This window comes from Stenella coeruleoalba (assembly GCF_951394435.1).
Source record: "Stenella coeruleoalba genome assembly, chromosome: 11".
In the NCBI taxonomy this organism is placed as follows: Eukaryota; Metazoa; Chordata; class Mammalia; order Artiodactyla; family Delphinidae; genus Stenella; species Stenella coeruleoalba.
The window spans coordinates 7854120-7870355 of record NC_137157.1 but is presented as its reverse complement, the minus strand read 5'-3'; the positions used below and the strand labels follow the sequence as shown (position 1 = coordinate 7870355).

The 16236-nt window shown below is 44.0% G+C and overlaps 1 protein-coding gene across 2 annotated transcripts in view; it reads left to right on the top strand.

The window, feature by feature from the left end:
• Positions 1-2598: 2598 nt before the first annotated feature.
• The window catches only part of EP300 (EP300 lysine acetyltransferase), a 69021-nt gene continuing 55383 nt past the window's right edge, over positions 2599-16236 (top strand). Inside the window, exon 1 of one of the 2 annotated variants that reach the window (XM_079937536.1) lies at positions 2599-2987. In XM_079937536.1, the coding sequence (XP_079793662.1) occupies positions 2894-2987 (94 nt within the window). In that variant the 5' untranslated portion in view covers positions 2599-2893. The remainder of the gene's footprint in view (positions 2988-16236) is intronic. The other variant, XM_079937535.1, reaches the window with a different exon arrangement.

The following is a 16236-nucleotide window of genomic DNA, read 5'->3' as shown; positions in this document are numbered from 1 at the left end:
TGCATCCTCTGCAAAACTAGGCAAATCTTTTCCCAAAGGTCAAAAAATCGGATGAGCCACCTCCCACGAGGAAATTACAGGCAAAATTTCCAGGTGTTGTCCACATTTCTTTCCTCTGTCCTCTTGACTGTGAATGTGGGTATAAACTATTAAAGATAATTGAATCATTCCTGAAGGCCAGTTCTGACCTTAGCCCAACATGGTGAATCCATCCTGTAACAACTTTAAGGTTAGTCGGTACTGTCCTTTTCAATTTGCCTGGTTTTCCACTAAAGTTTGGGGTACATTAGGCCTGAAATCACAGGACAGAATTCATCCTTGCTGGCAACCCGAGTTGCTTCATTAAGATTTTCACTCCTAGGTTTTTATTTATTCTCCTATTTATTCATTTAAAAGGCAATAAACAAAATCAACAAAAATCAAAGTATCCTGGACGACAAGCATACATCACCTAAGGACCATAAGATTTGAAATATGTTTAAAAGCTTTTAACTATCTCCATAGATACTGGTTTGGGGGTTTCCTTGGGGAGATCTTGCCACCAATTTACCCAAGGCCAAACACAGAGGAATCCTGTAACCTGTAGGAATGTGAAAGAATGCTGGCAAGGCCCTCCTCTGCAAAACTGTTATCACACACACCACATTTTATTTATATTCAAGCATTTTCCTTCATCGTTACATTTTTGCTTTTTTCCATCCTTACATTACCTTTAGCATAGTATGTTTTTGCTTTTTTCCCCTAATTACGTTATCTTTAAGGCACTGCCTAAACATGGTCTTTTTTTAAGCTGGTTTGAGAGTGGGTTAAAAGGAACACCCTAAAATGTCATCAGGTCCTGGATGTGGTTCACAAAAATAATTCAAGGCTCCTTTGGTGAGACTGCTAACTGGTAGGGGTAATGTGGATACACGGTGGGTAAGAAATGAATTTAGATCTGGTATTAAAACATCTTCCCACTGCTGTGATTTTTGTTTCCTGGTTATCAAAATAATATATGTCCATTGTCAAAAAACTAAAATTAAGAGAAAAAGGAAACAACTCGTAATTGGTGTGATTTTTGGATGTGAGCCCTTCCCTTTGGGAAAGCGATGGAGAGGAACGCACTGTCTCTGGCCTGGAATACCGGGCGGCGGGGTTTCCCCTGCCTGGTAAATTCAACCGGCTTCGGAAGTCAGGCCGCCAAAGGGCCCGGGGCGCAGGGCCATCCCCATGGCGTTCCCATTCGGCCACCTGTGCGGCGACTTGTCGTCCTCCCCGAGTAGCTGCCAGCCCCGTCACCCCCAGTTCCCACCGATCTCCTACGCAGAGACCCAACCCAGACACAGTCCCCCGTAAGTGTCCACCGACTGAAAATAGATACCGAGCCCGCCCCTGACCCCCCCCTTCAAATCCTCCCCTTTAAAGGGAGCCACCGGGTGACGCCGGGGGAGTTTGCGGAAGCGCCAAACGCGTTGGGGCCTTGGGCGGATCCCGTGATTGGAGCCGGCCCCGCCCCCGGGTCCTCTTCCCCCATTGTGAGAGCGGCTCGGGCCCAGGCCCCGCCCACTGCCACCTCCCTCTGGAGGCCCAACCCCTCCCCTTTTTTTCACCCCCCCCCCCCTTGGCTCATTTCCGGCCGCCGCTGCTACCGCTAGCCTGTAAGGAGGATTCGGCAGAGGGAAGAAACAACAGCCGCCATCTTGTTTGTGTGCTAGGCTCGGGGGGAGAGAGGGCGAGAGGGAGCGGGCGAGAGTGGGCAAGCGGGGTGCCGGGCTGAGTGCGAACTGCGGGAGCGAGAGTTCGGAGGAGAGCCGGGACGGAGAGAGGCGGCAGGGGCCGAGACAGTGGCAGGGGGCCCGGGGCGCACGGGTTGAGGCGACCCCCAGCCCCCTCCCGCCGGCACACACCCCCACCGCGGCCCGGGAGCCGGGCCGGCGTCGACGCCTAGGGGGGACCATTACATAACCCCGCGCCCCGCGGCGCCTTCGCCCGCCGCCGAGGGCGGCCCCGAGCGGAGCCCCGGGGGGCGGGCGCTCCCGGCATCTGGCCGCCGGGGGTGGGGGCCGTAGCGGCGGCCGTATTTATTTATTTTCCGCGGGAGGGAGGGCGAAGGAGGAGAGCGCGGCGCGAGAGGAAGCCGCCTGCGCTGCCCGCCAGAGCGGGGCCTCCTCGGTGGCCTCGGCGTCGGCGCGGGCTGGCGGCGCTGCTCGGCCCGGCCCCCTCGGCCCTCTGCGCCGGCGAGCTCCGCGCCCGGCGTCCTCGCCGCGCCTCCGCCGCCCGCCGCGCGATGTGAGGCGGCGGCGCCAGCCTGGCTCTCGGCTCGGGCGAGCTCTCTGCGGCCATTAGTGGCCGGTGCGGCGGCGGCGCGGAGCGCGGCGGCAAGAGGAGGGTTCGGAGGGTGGGGGCTCAGGTCCGGGAGGGGGCACCGGGAGGAGGTGAGTGTCTCTCGTCGCCTCCTCCTCTCCCCCCTTTTCGCCCCCGCCTCCTTGTGGCGATGAGAAGGAGGAGGACAGCGCCGAGGAGGAAGAAGCTGATGGCGGCGGCGGAGCTCCGAGAGACCTCGGCTGGGCAGGGGCCGGCCGTGGCGGGCCGGGGACTGCGCCTCTAGAGCCGCGAGTTCTCGGGGATTCGCCGCAGCGGACGCGCTCGGCGCATTTGTGTGCCTGTGCCCTCCTCCGGGCCTGGGCTCAGGCCCGGCCCCTCGCACTTGCCCCTACCTTTTCTATCGAGCCCGCATCCCTCTTCAGCCACCGCGATCCGGCGAAGAGAAAAAGGAACTTCCCCCACCCCCTTCGGGGGCCGGCGGAGCCCCCCAAGCCCACCCCAGGGATCCGGGCGGGGACCCAGGCCTGAAGAAGAGATTTCCCGGGGATTCTCGTTTTCCTCGCCCGTATCTCCGAAAGAATTAAAAATGGCCGAGAATGTGGTGGAACCGGGGCCGCCTTCAGCCAAGCGGCCTAAACTCTCATCTCCGGCCCTCTCGGCGTCCGCCAGCGATGGCACAGGTTAGTCTTGGGAACCCTGGCCTTCCACCTCCTCCTTAATCTTTTCTCTTCGCAGCTTTATTCGTCCATATTTTCTTTCTCTCTCTTCCTAGTTCTCTGCCTCTTGATTGATTTTAAAGGTGTTTGAATGAACTGGTCGAAGGCGTCCAGTAGCCCAACCATTTTCTTTCCTTCTTAATACATTTATTGCAATACTATGTCATATCGCTATGTGTTCTGGAATTAGAGGTATTGAGTGGTGCTGCAGAAATGGCCTTTATTGTTGTTCCCATTCAGTTTAATTTTGGAAATGCCAGTGCATTTGAGTGTAAGGGCCTTTTTTGCAATTTTACTTTTTCTGTTGTTGATAAATGAGGAATCGTGAATCCTTTCTTCCTGATCGTACTTGTCCCGTTTCCTCTGCTTTCTACTCTTCAAGAATTTCTCTTTACATGAGATTTTCTGTTGAGGATGAGGATATAAAAAAATCTTGGTTTTATTTATTTGTGTGTGTGTGATCCAGGATTTCAGGTTTGACGTGAAGTTAAATGTCAAACCCGAAATTTGGTATGAATTATTTTATCTACCATTCCCAGCTTTTTTGCCGACCCCCCACACCCCCATTTGCTTTAAAAATCAATATGGAGCGCTGTTCATTTTCCATCTCATTTCTTTGGTGCCAGACCAAAACGTCTGAAACTCTGGGGTTTTTAGGTTGGGAGAGAGGACAGAGGCATTTTCTTTGCAGTTTGCAGTTACTTTCTCTTTGGGGAGGGCTGGATGGGGGGCTAACAGATTTTATGGAGTTATGTACTTGGAAATCAAGATTAAAAGTTGAAAGAGTCCCAATCATGAACTGCAAACATGAACTGATAATACAAGAATTTTAAATGTGCAGTAGGTTTTGTATTTGTGTGTTTTGTCTTTTTTACACTTTAAACATATGTGGAGATCCAGATTTTAGTTTTAAAAAGCGCTTCAAATTTTTTACTTCACTCATTTGTGGACTAGCCCTTTTGTCAAGAGAAATTCGGGGAGACTTCTTTCCATCATTCCCTTCTTACAGTTAGTTTGATGCTATCCTGATGGCCACCGACCTTCTCTTTTGCTGTCTTAGTTGTTTGAGGTGCCAGGGTAATGAAGATGAAGAATGGCTGGCCATCTGACAGTCTACAAGATGTTCCCCCTTACTACGGAGCATCTCTTTAACTCCCTGAGAAAACAGGCTCAACGTCATTCCTCCATCTGCCAGTGAGAGTGCATAATGGAGTTAAATGTACCCTTTGAGTTTGTAGAGAACTTCTAAAGAAGCGTGGTTCTAAGTAGGCTCGTTTCTGTGGGTGGAAAACGTAAGGATATGGCAAATGCTTTGGATTCTTTGCTTTTATAAGAAAGATGTATCGTGAGTTTAAGGTAACCTGCAAAGATTGAGGATTTTTGCAGAGTTCCTCTGCTTCAGGCTTGTAACGTTGGCAGTACATGAACTTTGATCTGTCCTCATTCCTTGAAGTTTCTGTAGTCTTCAGGGATTTTTTTTTAAAACCTGTGTTTTTTCCTCAGAATTCATACCCATATGGAGTATTGTATTCCTTTGTACTTACTAAAATGTCACTTGGTAGGACTTTTAGATCACCTTTAGACACATTTTTCACCTGTAGATTTTTGTCTTGTTTCTTTAGTTTTTGTGTAATATGGTAATGGATTTTACATTTGAGTTAGCCAGTGACTGGGAATATTGTAGAGAAAACTTTTTACTTGTACTGTTTTGATGACTCCTGATTTGAACAGTTTAGTCTTAGAGTAATGCAAGGTCTGAAAGGGAGGCTGTGCTCTCTTGTTCAAGTATCTCTGTTCAGGTGCACTGCTGCAGTCTCCATATTTGATCTGTGTATTTGGTAACTTTAACTCATTTTGGTGCTGTCTCACCTGACTAATGCACAGGAACTGTTTTGCTACTTGAAATATCTTTGAATCATTGTAACAGTGCTAAATGTATCAAGTGGGTTTTTATAATATAAAACCCTCAGCACTGAGATTAATTCAGTCTTAGTCCTAAGAGTTTATCTTTCTCTAAATTTTGTAGTGTAGGTTGATTTTTCTGCCCCCACCCCCCTTAAGATTCTACTCCAGGAATTCTTTGGTATCCAATTTTTAATGCTAAGCAGTTTGGATTTTTTGATGGGGGAAGGGGAGAAATGAGTGTTAAGAATATACTGTCCCCCTGTGAACTTCAAGTTGGGCACCATTACATTTTGATTTATTTGCATCTAGCACTGTGTAGTATAAGTTTGCAGTCAACTTTTAACAGAGACTCTTCATTTTTTAAAACATTACATTTTAAACTTGTAATTTCTACATTTTTACTTCTGAGTTGCCGCATATTTTGTAAATGTGAATGTAAATTATTCCTTCGTACTTGATTAATTTTATTTAGAACTGTTCAAAATTATCCCAAAATTCTAGACTCCAGAAACTTTTTTTAAATGATTGAGGCTTGCAGTTTTAGTAGTGTAAGTGTACCTGCCAAGAGTGTTTGCATGTTCCAGTTTTATAGGAAAGAAAATTGGAACCCAGTTGGGTCGACATGCTAAACTAAAGTGTTACAAAACAAATTAGTACTTAAATCCCCAAATTTGATTTTCTAAGGTTATCCACTGATGCAGAATAAAAATGACTTATTTAATTTTCAAAGATTCTTCTAAAAATTTTCTAGGTTGATAAAAATAATTTGAATTACATTTAAGTTTTACATGTTAGAATGGGGAGAAAGACTTACCACTTTTGTATTTTTATGTTCCTGTTTCAATCTTTGCACTTGATACATTGAAAATACTATTTAACTTGGCATGGTTAGATCAAAACTGTTTGAGGAATCAAATGCCTTCCTGTCCTAACACCTCCATTACCACTCCATCATAAAAACCATTTGCAAAAATTTTTTGGTAAAATTATTGACCAGAATAGTTAATACATTGTCCTTCAAATATTTCTTGAACCTGTTTCTGATAATCACCTGTGTGATGGAATGATGAGGATGATATATTGCCTTCATTGCTCACAGGACATGTTTTGTCACTGCTTTGTGAACACTTGATGCTGTATGGGCTGAAAGAACAGACTCTGGAAAGAGGCGTGTCGGCATTAGGATCTGGCATATTTAGTAGGGTAAAAGATTCTTCTGGTCTTGGTATGGTTTTGTGGCCCTGCTGTGTACCCATGTGTCAAAATTGGCTTGGATTTTATGCCCGTTTTCATTTTGAAGGCACAGGGCAGATACATCTGCATTTTGACCCCTAGATTAGTGTACACAATAGATTTTTTTGTGACAGGAATTTTTTTTTAACATCTTTATTGGAGTATAATTGCTTTACAATGTTGTGTTAGTTTTTGCTGTATAACAAAGTGAATCAGCTATATGTATACATATATCCCCATATATCCTCCCCCTTGCGTCTCCCTCCCTATCCAACCCCTCTAGGTGGTCACAAAGCACCGAGCTGATCTCCCTGTGCAGTGCAGCTGCTTCCCACTAGCTATGTTTTACACTTTCAGAACCTTTTTTTTTAGATTCCATGTATATGTGTTAGCATATAGTATTTTTTCTTTCTGACTTACTTCACTCTGTATGACAGACTCTAGGTCCATCCACCTCACTACAAATATCTCAGTTTCGTTTCTTTTTATGGCTGAGTGATATTCCATTGGCAAGGATTTTTTAAATGTCAGTTTTACTTTCTCAACACCATTGTGTCTTAGTGGTTTGTCATGTAACTAGAATATTTTTTTTTGGAGATGATTTCTTTGTTAGCTCTTAAACCTGTGATACTGTGTTTTAATTTTATTTTTCGGGCATCAGCGTTTACATGAGAGTTCTGCTTCTGAAGTTTTTGAGTTACTGCTCTTTGGTCCAGCGAGGTATTGCCGACCTCTCTGCTAAATTGCAAAACGTTTTACTAAGTGTCTCGAACTCTGGCAGTTGCTTACTCTCAAGGCTTTGTAAGTTCATTTATAGGGCTTCAAGAAAGCTATCTGTGGTGGATAGTAAGTTAAGGTGACTTGTTACGTTGTAAATCTTGTATGTGTTACAACAAGGGTTCCCTTTTTCAGCTGGAGTTCATATTCTGTTACAGAGGTAAGAAATGTATTCGCATGTCCAGTGATTGGATGATGGGGAGGGAGGAAAAGGTTTCTGCCTTGGTTGCGACATTGTTTTCTCTGTTTTACTTTGCTTTCTACCTTTTCCTTAGTCTATTCTATAAAGGGGGGGGGGGGTAAAACGAGAAGTTGAAAATTAGTGCCTTGTGGTGTTTTTGTAAGGACATTAAGTGGTAAATAAGAAAGAAAACGAGTAGGAAGAATGTTGCAGATACAAGTGGAAGTGTAAAATGCTTCTTCCTGGTATATTTACAAAAACAATTCAAGAGTTATTCTGCCAGTTCTTACACACAACAATTAATGGAAAAATAAGACAACTTGTTTTGTGTGTTTTTGAAATTTTAGGGTCCCTCTTTAGAGAATTTCTGAAGTTGAATTTTTTTTAGTGTGGCAAGCATTAGAGAAATTAATGGGCAAGTTGAAACTTAAATTATGCCACGTGTAAAATATTTAAAACATTGGCTTTTGCAGATGATTTTTTTTCATGAAATGGATGGTAATTTTCTTCTGAAATTTTAATGGTAAAATATTTTATTGCTCAGGTCTCAAAAAATGTTTAAGAGAATAAACATTGAGGTTTTAAGCCTCTTCTGAACAATTTGGATATCATTTGTTTTTAGATGTAGATCTTTTTGTTTTCTTTTTTAAGATTTTTTTGATGTGGACCATTTTTATTTTTTAATTTTATTTATTTATTTTTGGCTGCGTTGGATCTCTGTTGTTGCGCGCAGGCTTTCTCTAGTTGCTGCGAGTGGGGGCTGCTCTTCATGGCGGTGCGTGGGCTTCTCATTGCGGTGGCTTCTCTTGTCACAGAGCATGGGCTCTAGGCGCTCAGGCTTCAGTAGTTGTGGCACACGGGCTCAGTAGTTGTGGCACACAGGCTTAGTTGCTCTGCGGCATGTGGGATCTTCCCGGATCAGGAATCGAACTCGTGTCCCCTGCATTGGCAGGCAGATTCTTACCCACTGCACCACCAGGGAAGCCCGTGGACCATTTTTAAAGTCTTTATTGAATTTGTTACAGCATTGCTTCTGTTCTATGTTTTGGCTCTTTGGCCACGAGGCATGGGGGATCCTAACTCCCTGACCAGGGATCAAACCTGCACCCCCTGCATTGGAAGGTGAAGCCTCAACCACTGGACCGCCAGGGAGGTCCCTAGATGTAGATCTTTTTAAATAAATGCCCCAAAAGGCAATTAGGAGTAATTTAGTTGAGAGAGAGTATAAAATTTAAACTGCTGGAAAAAAGTGAGTGGTGAGAGAATTTGTTTTGGAGTCAGACTAGTAGAGTTAAAATCCCAGACCTGCCTTTATTACCTGTGAGCCTTGGGCCAGTTACTTAATCTCTCTGTCTCAGCTTCCTCACCTGTAGTACCCACCTTGTAGGATTGTGGTAAGGAATAGTAAATGAGAATTCTCTTTGTCAAATACTTAGGACAGTGTTTGCTGCAGCATAGTATGTTTTCATTAAGTGTTAACTGTTTTTAACTTTACTGCTAAATATATCCCAAAAAAGCAGTGCTGGATTTTTTTAATGGGTATACAGATAGATTGGGTAAAGAGAAAACAAAATGTGTGAAGTTGAGAGTGGTCTGAAAAGTAAGGCTTACAGAGCCTTACTTTTAAGGTGCAGAGTTAGCGTATACATCATCTATTCAAAGATTAAGTTTTTTGAGAGTATAAGAATATGGCAGCAGAGGTTAAAATAAAAGTATATATATTGTCACATAGGGGAATCTTGTATATGTAAGTAATTGAAATGAACATAAATATTTAAGGCATAATGAGAAATAAGATTGTTCTTATTGGAAATGATCAAGGTAAGAATGGCTTTTTTCTAAAGAATCATGTGGTTGAGCATTATTTTTTATTTATCTGGGTCTTTTTTTAATCATTTTATTTATTTTTGGCTGTGTTGGGTCTTCGTTGCTGTGCGCGGGCTTTCTCTAGTTGTGGCGAGTGTGGGCTGCTGTTCGTTGCGTTGTGCAGGCTTTTTGTTGCAGTGGCTGCTCTTGTTGCAGAGCTCGGGCTCTAGGCGCGGGCTTCAGTAGTTGTGGCATGCGGGCTCAGTAGTTGTGGGTTGCGGGCTCTAGAGTGCAGGCTCAGCCCAGGCTTAGTTGCTCCGCAGCATGTGGAATCTTCCCGGACCAGGGCTAGAACCCGTGTCCCCTGCATTGGCAGGTGGATTCTTAACCACTGTGCCGCCAGGGAAGTGCATTATCTGGGTCTTAAAAGAAGACTTTCTTAAAGGAGGAGGAAGAAAAGTAGAAGGGGCAATGCAGAGCTTTTCAATATTTTTTGACCACACCCAAGTAAGAACTACATTTTACATGGAGAACCAGAGACCCTGTCTCAGGAAGTGAGCAAACAATATTTATCCTACCTAGCCTTACTACTTATAATATACTCTGATATTTTCTATTGCATTTCATGTTTTAAAAAGTGGTGGTCGTGGGCTTCCCTGGTGGTGCAGTGGTTGAGAGTCCGTCTGCCGATGTAGGGGACGCGGGTTCGTGCCCCGGTCCAGGAAGATCCCACGTGCCGCGGAGCGACTGGGTCCGTGAGCCATGGCTGCTGAGCCTGCGCGTCCGGAGCCTGTGCTCCGCAACAGGAGAGGCCACAGCAGTGAGAGGCCCGCGTACTGCAAGAAAAAAAAAAAAGTGATGGTTGTGACTCACTATATTGATTTCATGACCCACTATGGCTTGTGACTCACAATTTGAAAAATACTAGTTTAAAAGAGTTGACAAGCTGCCAGTTGTCCTGTATTGGACCAACGTCCTGTATTGGACCAACGTTTTCTGTATGCCCGGCATTTCAACTCAAAACAGGGAATACTCTGGTGATCCAGAAAGACGTGGGCCCTTCCTTCCTGGGGTTTGTAGATAAGGGGAAAGAACGACATTCAAGTCTGATGTGACCAGTGTTGTATATGTACAATGTACAGTGTTGTATTTGCACGGTGTACAGTGGGAGAAACGGGTACCTAACCTGTAGTTACTGTTGCTCTAGTGGCTTTTTTTGAGGAAATCGGTGTCTGATCTTGGGATTTGAAGGATAAAGGGTTTCTAAGAGTGAGCCCAGGTTGAAAACAAGAGATGGTCTGTCATGGAATCTGTAAATTTCGTCTATCTGGGGGATAGCAAGAAATATAACTGTAGAGGTGAGCAAGGGGCCAATCTTGCAGGATTTATTGGAGTTACTGCTTATTGGAGTTTAGATTTTTTTAGCTCTTTTAAATGGATGGACAGAATTGTACCTTAGATGATTGACTAAAGCGAGGAATGGTTTGGAAAGGAACAGGGGAAAATAGGCAGGGAGACCAGTGAGATGACTGTTTCAGAATTCCAGCTGTGATGAGGGTGGCCTGGATTAGTACACGGAAAGAAGTGAAAAGGTTTGAGAGAACGTGGGTGGTCAGCAGAACTTGGGGATTAATTAATGAGTGTCAGAATATTGCCATAGAGGAATCAAGGGTAATTCCCAAGTTTCAAGCTTGGGTAGCAGAATTGGTGAGGATGTCATTTATTCAATACTTAGAGAAGTGTTTGTGTATGGATATGGATGGGGGGGGGGTTGTGATGAGTTAAATTTGCATATTTTGAAGTTGTGTGATTCTCCTGAATTGGGTAGTCACTATTTTCATTTGGAGCACCTTTCATTCGAGCCAAGAAACATTGACTACCCACCAAGTTTTAGGTATTTGGAATGTAAAGATGAATCAAGGTGCAGTTTCTGCTCTCAAAGCCTTTAGGATCTGGTGGAGTTGGTAGTACACGTATCCACACAGTTTTCCCATGAGTTATACTCTGATAAGGTTTTTTGTTGTTTTTTGTTTGTTTGTTTTTTTGTGGTACGCGGGCCTCTCACTGTTGTGGCCTCTCCTGTTGGACGTGCAGGCTCAGCGGCCATGGCTCACGGGCCTAGCCGCTCCGCGGCACGTGGGATCTTCCCGGACCGGGGCACGAACCCGTGTCCCCTGCATCAGCAGGCGGACTCTCAACCACTGCGCCACCAGGGAAGCCCTACTCTGATAAGTTTTAAATGTTTTAGATAAAGGCAGAGGATAGGGATTATTTCTGACAGGAGGGGTTTGGAGTATTGGGGGAAAACTTCATATAGAAAATGTATATTAAAATGGGGGTAGGAGAGCATGACCTACCTTTTCTTAGAAGTTGGGAATTACCTGGTGGTCCAGTGGTTAGAACTTTAACTGCCGAGGGCCCGGGTTCAGTCCCTCCTTGGGAACTAAGATTCCGCAAGCCATGCGGTGCAGCCAAGACAAAAAAAGTAGGGAAAGTTGGAGTGGTATTTCAGGTGGAACAAATACAAGTGGTTTTTATGTGACTGGAACAGACCATACGGTGGAATGTTTTCATGGGAGACAGATGGAAAAGGATGTTAGGGTCCTAATATGGAAAGACAAATATGCTAAGGAATTTGACATTCATCTCACCATCTGGATAAAAATTTTATGAGAAGAGTGACATGGTCAGGGAAAGAGTAATGCTAGTGACACTGCACAGAATCAGTAGCAGGGAGGGAACCTAATGGCAGGAAGACTTAGGGTTTGTCATTTATCTCTTGAAATGCACTTATCATTTGTCTTTGAAGTTTTTGGTAAATTGTAGTTAACAAAGTGAACTGTTTATTTTCTTAAGATCCAAGTTTTGTTTACCAGTTGTCATGCATGTAGAAAATGTAGCAGATTTTTTTTAAAAGTCACGCTCCCCTTTCTCTTTACAGATATACAATTTCTAGGAGACTTTTTCTTTTTTTTTCAGAAATGGTACGATAGTTTCACCATCTAGGATCCCCTATAGGCATTCCCTTGGAGCAAACCCCAATTAGGCAAACAAATCCAACCCTCACTGCAAAGCTTCTCTCAAAATGTTACTATACTCGGGCTTCTCCGGTGGCACGGTGGTTAAGAATCTGCTTGCCAATGCAGGGGACACGGGTTCGAGCCTGGCCCGGGAAGATCCCACATGCTGCGGAGCAACTAAGCCCGTGCGCCACAACTACTGAGCCTGCTCTCTAGAGCCCATGAGTCACAACTGCTGAAGCCCACACGCCTAGAGCCTGTGTTCCACGACAAAAAGAAGCCACTGCAATGAGAAGTCTGCTCGCCGCAACGAAGAGTAGCACCCGCTGCCACAACTAGAGAAAGCCCGCGTGCAGCAACGAAGACCCAACACAGCCAAAAATCAACCAATTAATTAATTTTTTAAAATGCATATTTTGAAAATTAACCTGTACTTTTGCCCTTTGGCTCTATAAGCTTTCACAGTTCACCAGCTGCCAACATGCATAGCTATGTGATCCTGTGAAACTTAATATTGATTATCATCTTCGATCAAATTTGTATATAACCCACAGGTTGTTACCCGTTGTTTTTTGGTTTTGGTTTTTTTGGCTGCGTTGGGTCTTCGTTGCTGCGCGCAGGCTTTTCTCTAGTTGCAGCGAGTGGGGGCTACTCTTCGTTGCGGTGCGCGGGCTTCTCATTGTGGTGGCTTCTCTTGTTGCGGAGCACGGGCTCTAGGTGCACGGGCTTCAGTAGCTGTGGCTCGTGGGCTCTAGAGTGCAGGCTCAGTAGTTGTGGCACACAGGCTTAGTTGCTCCGTGGCATGTGGGATCTTCCCGGACCAGGGCTCGAACCCGTGTCCCTTGCATTGGCAGGTGGATTCTTAACCACTGTGCCACCAGGGAAGCCCTCGTTACATTTTCGTAGTGTCCTTCAAATTCAATATTGTAGTTTTAAGTGTTTATGCACCTTTACTTCCTTGATAGGTGGGTTTTTTATGATTAGGTTAATTCTGCTTCATCTACAGAGTATTAAATACCATTTCTGAAATAAAGTACTGGATGAAAGTTAGGATGGTTATTTTAACCTGATAAGTTCATGAAATTTACAAAATCGCCTCATTTTAAAGGCCACGGTGTTTTAAAACGTCATACTTTGTTAAGCACCCAAAACAGCTGAGTTAATGTAAGAGTAGAAGTGCCCTAAACCAATAAGGAGAGATCTTTGTGAGATTGATAGTTTTCATGTCTAGCCAAACTGTTTTAAGAATTATTAGAGTTCTGTAGATTTGACTTTCATCTCTAAGGTGAAACCTTGTAATGAGATGTTAAATGTTTTGCATAATAAACATGAAACAACAACCAAGTGCAGCAGATTTGGCTGTAGTACAGGTTAAATTAAAGTCCTCAAGACTAGAGCCTGGAGTAAGACTTTGGTATTACTGAAGTTGATTTTTCCTCAATGGACTCTATATATGTGGCTGTTAACTACTTCTGAAGTTGTTAGAGGATTAATGAGAATAATACAGTTATTGAGGAGCCACAGAGACAATGCCTGACACATTGAGAGTGCCTGAAAAAAAATTGTTCTTATTATTATGAGCTAGTCTTATCTCCTAATAGAGTGATGATTCCACTAAATAATAATAGAGGTAACATTTTCATAGTGCTTAATATATGCCAGGCACTGTTCCAATTACTTATATTAACTCATTGAATTCTCACAAATAACCTGTGAAGTGGGTACTTTTCCTGTTACACAGAGGTGGAAACTAGGTTCTTTAGAATCATCTTGTCTGGTTCTTTGAAAAACTGTTAGAATTTATTGATTGATTGATTGCCATGTTGGGTCTTCGTTGCTGCACGCGGGCTTTCTCTAGTTGAGGCAAGTGGGGGTGACTCTTTGTTGCGGTGCGCAGGCTTATCATTGCAGTGGCTTCTCTTGTTGCGGAGCCCGGGCTCTAGACATGCAGGCTCAGTAGTTGTAGCTCGCAGGCTCTAGAATGCAGGCTCAGTAGTTGTGGTGCACAGGCTTAGTTGCTCCACAGCATGTGGGATCTTCCCGGACCAGGGATCGAACCCTTGTCGCCTGCATTGGCAGGGGGATGAATAACCACTGCACCACCAGGGAAGTCCAAACTGTTAGAATTTTGATTGGCATTGCATTGAATCTAGATCAATATTGGGGAAGCATTGAAGTCTTTATATAACATTGAGGGTTTGTATCCAGACACTTGTGATTTTGTGATGTTGTTTTATTTATTTAGGTGGTCTTTTTTTGACTGCTTTGGGTCTTCATTGCTGCACGCAGGCTTTCTCTAGTTGTGGTGAACAGGGGCTGCTCTTTGTTTTGGTACGTGGGTTTATCATTGCGGTGGTTTCTTTTGTTGCAGAGCACGGGGTCTAGGCACGCGGGCTTAGTTGCTCTGCGGCCTGTGGGATCTTCCTGGACCAGGGCTCGAACCCCTGTCCCCTGCATTGGCAGGCAATTCTTAACCATTGCACCACCAGGGAAGTCCTGTTTCAGTGGTCTTTAGTTTCACAGTTTACACATATTTTCTAATAACGTTGTCAGATCTTTTTTCCCCTATTGCGTTTTTAATACTTATTTCTAATCATTTTTTGCTCATGTATAGAAGTGCAATTTAATTTGTCTGTATTTGTGGTATGTTCAATCACCTGGCTACCCTCTCACTATTTCTACTTCTTTGCCTTGGGTTTTCCATGTTGACAGTTATATCATTTGCATACAATAAGTTGTGTTTCTTCCTTTTCAATCTTGACTCATGAGTGTTTCTTATATTATTTCTTTGGCTAGAGACTCCAGTTCACACTGAATAGAAGTGGTTGTTATGGGTATCTTTGTCTTGTTTCGATGCTAAAGAGGCTACTTTTAATGTTGGTCCATTATCCATATTTGCTGTCAGTTTTTAGGTTTTGGAAGAGAGCTTTTTATCAGTTTAAGGAAGTTCCCATCATTTTTTTTTTTTTGTCGGTACGCGGGCCTCTCACTGTTGTGGCCTCTCCCGTTGCGGAGCACAGGCTCCGGACGCACAGGCTCAGCGGCCATGGCTCACGGGCCCAGCCGCTCCGCGGCTTGTGGGATCTTCCCGGACCGAGGCACAAACGCGTGTCCCCTGCATCGGCAGGCGGACTCTCAACCACTGCGCCACCAGGGAAGCCCCATCATTTTTTTTTGTTTTAATTTTTATTTTATATTGGAGTATAGTTGATTTACACTGTTGTGTTAGTTTCAGGTGTACAGCAAAGTGATTCAGTTATACATACACATATATCCTTCTTCCCATCAGTTTTTTTTTTTTATTAATTAATTTATTTTTGGCTGCATTGGGTCTTCGTTGCTGCGCATGGACTTTCTCTAGTTGGAGTGACCAGGGGCTAACTCTTCATTGCAGTGCACAGACTTCTTATCATTGTGGCTTCTCTTGTTGTGGAGCACGGGCTCAGTAGTTGCGGCTCTCAGGCTCGAGAGCGCAGGCTCAGTAGTTGCAGCCACGGAGCAACTAAGCCTGTGGCCGCAACTACTGAAGCACCCCTGTTCTAGGGACTGTGTGCCACAACTACTGAAGCAGCCCACGTGCCTAGAGCCTGTGCTCCACAGCAAGAAGAAGCCACCACAGTGAGAAACCTGTGCACCACAAGGAAGGGTAGCCCCTGGTCACTCCAACTAGAGAATAGAGAAAGTCCATGTGCAGCAAGGAAGACCCAATGCAGCCACCAAAAAAAAAAAAAAAATGTGATTGGGTATTGACTTTTAGCCAGTGCTTTTATTATAGTCATTGAGATAGATATAATGTTTTCTTTCTCCTTTGTTACTACAGTGAATATGCTAAACCCTCCTTCTGGATTCCTGAGATGATCCCAACTCGATCATGATATTACATCTATAAAACACTGATAAACTTGATTTGCTCTTCGTTTTTTTTTCTTTCTTTTTTTTCTTTTCTCTCTCTCTCTTTTTTTTTTTTTTAAAGGATTCTTGCTTCTGTGTTCATGACTTCCTTTTCTTTTACTGGCCATATGTGGTTTTCAGAGTATTTATATTTTCTAGAAGTGTTTGTATAAGCTTGAATTGTCTTTTCCTTGAAAGTTCAGTAGGACATGCCTGTAAAAATATCTAGTTCTGGTCTTAATGGGAAAAATTAACCAATAAGTCTTTAATAGTAATAGGATTATTCAGGTTTTCTCTGTCTCCTTTTAAAGTTTTTTAAATGAGATAATTCAATTTAGTAGAACAGTAGAAAGAACTCTTATGTGCCTATTACTACAAGTTACTGATCATTTTGTCCACC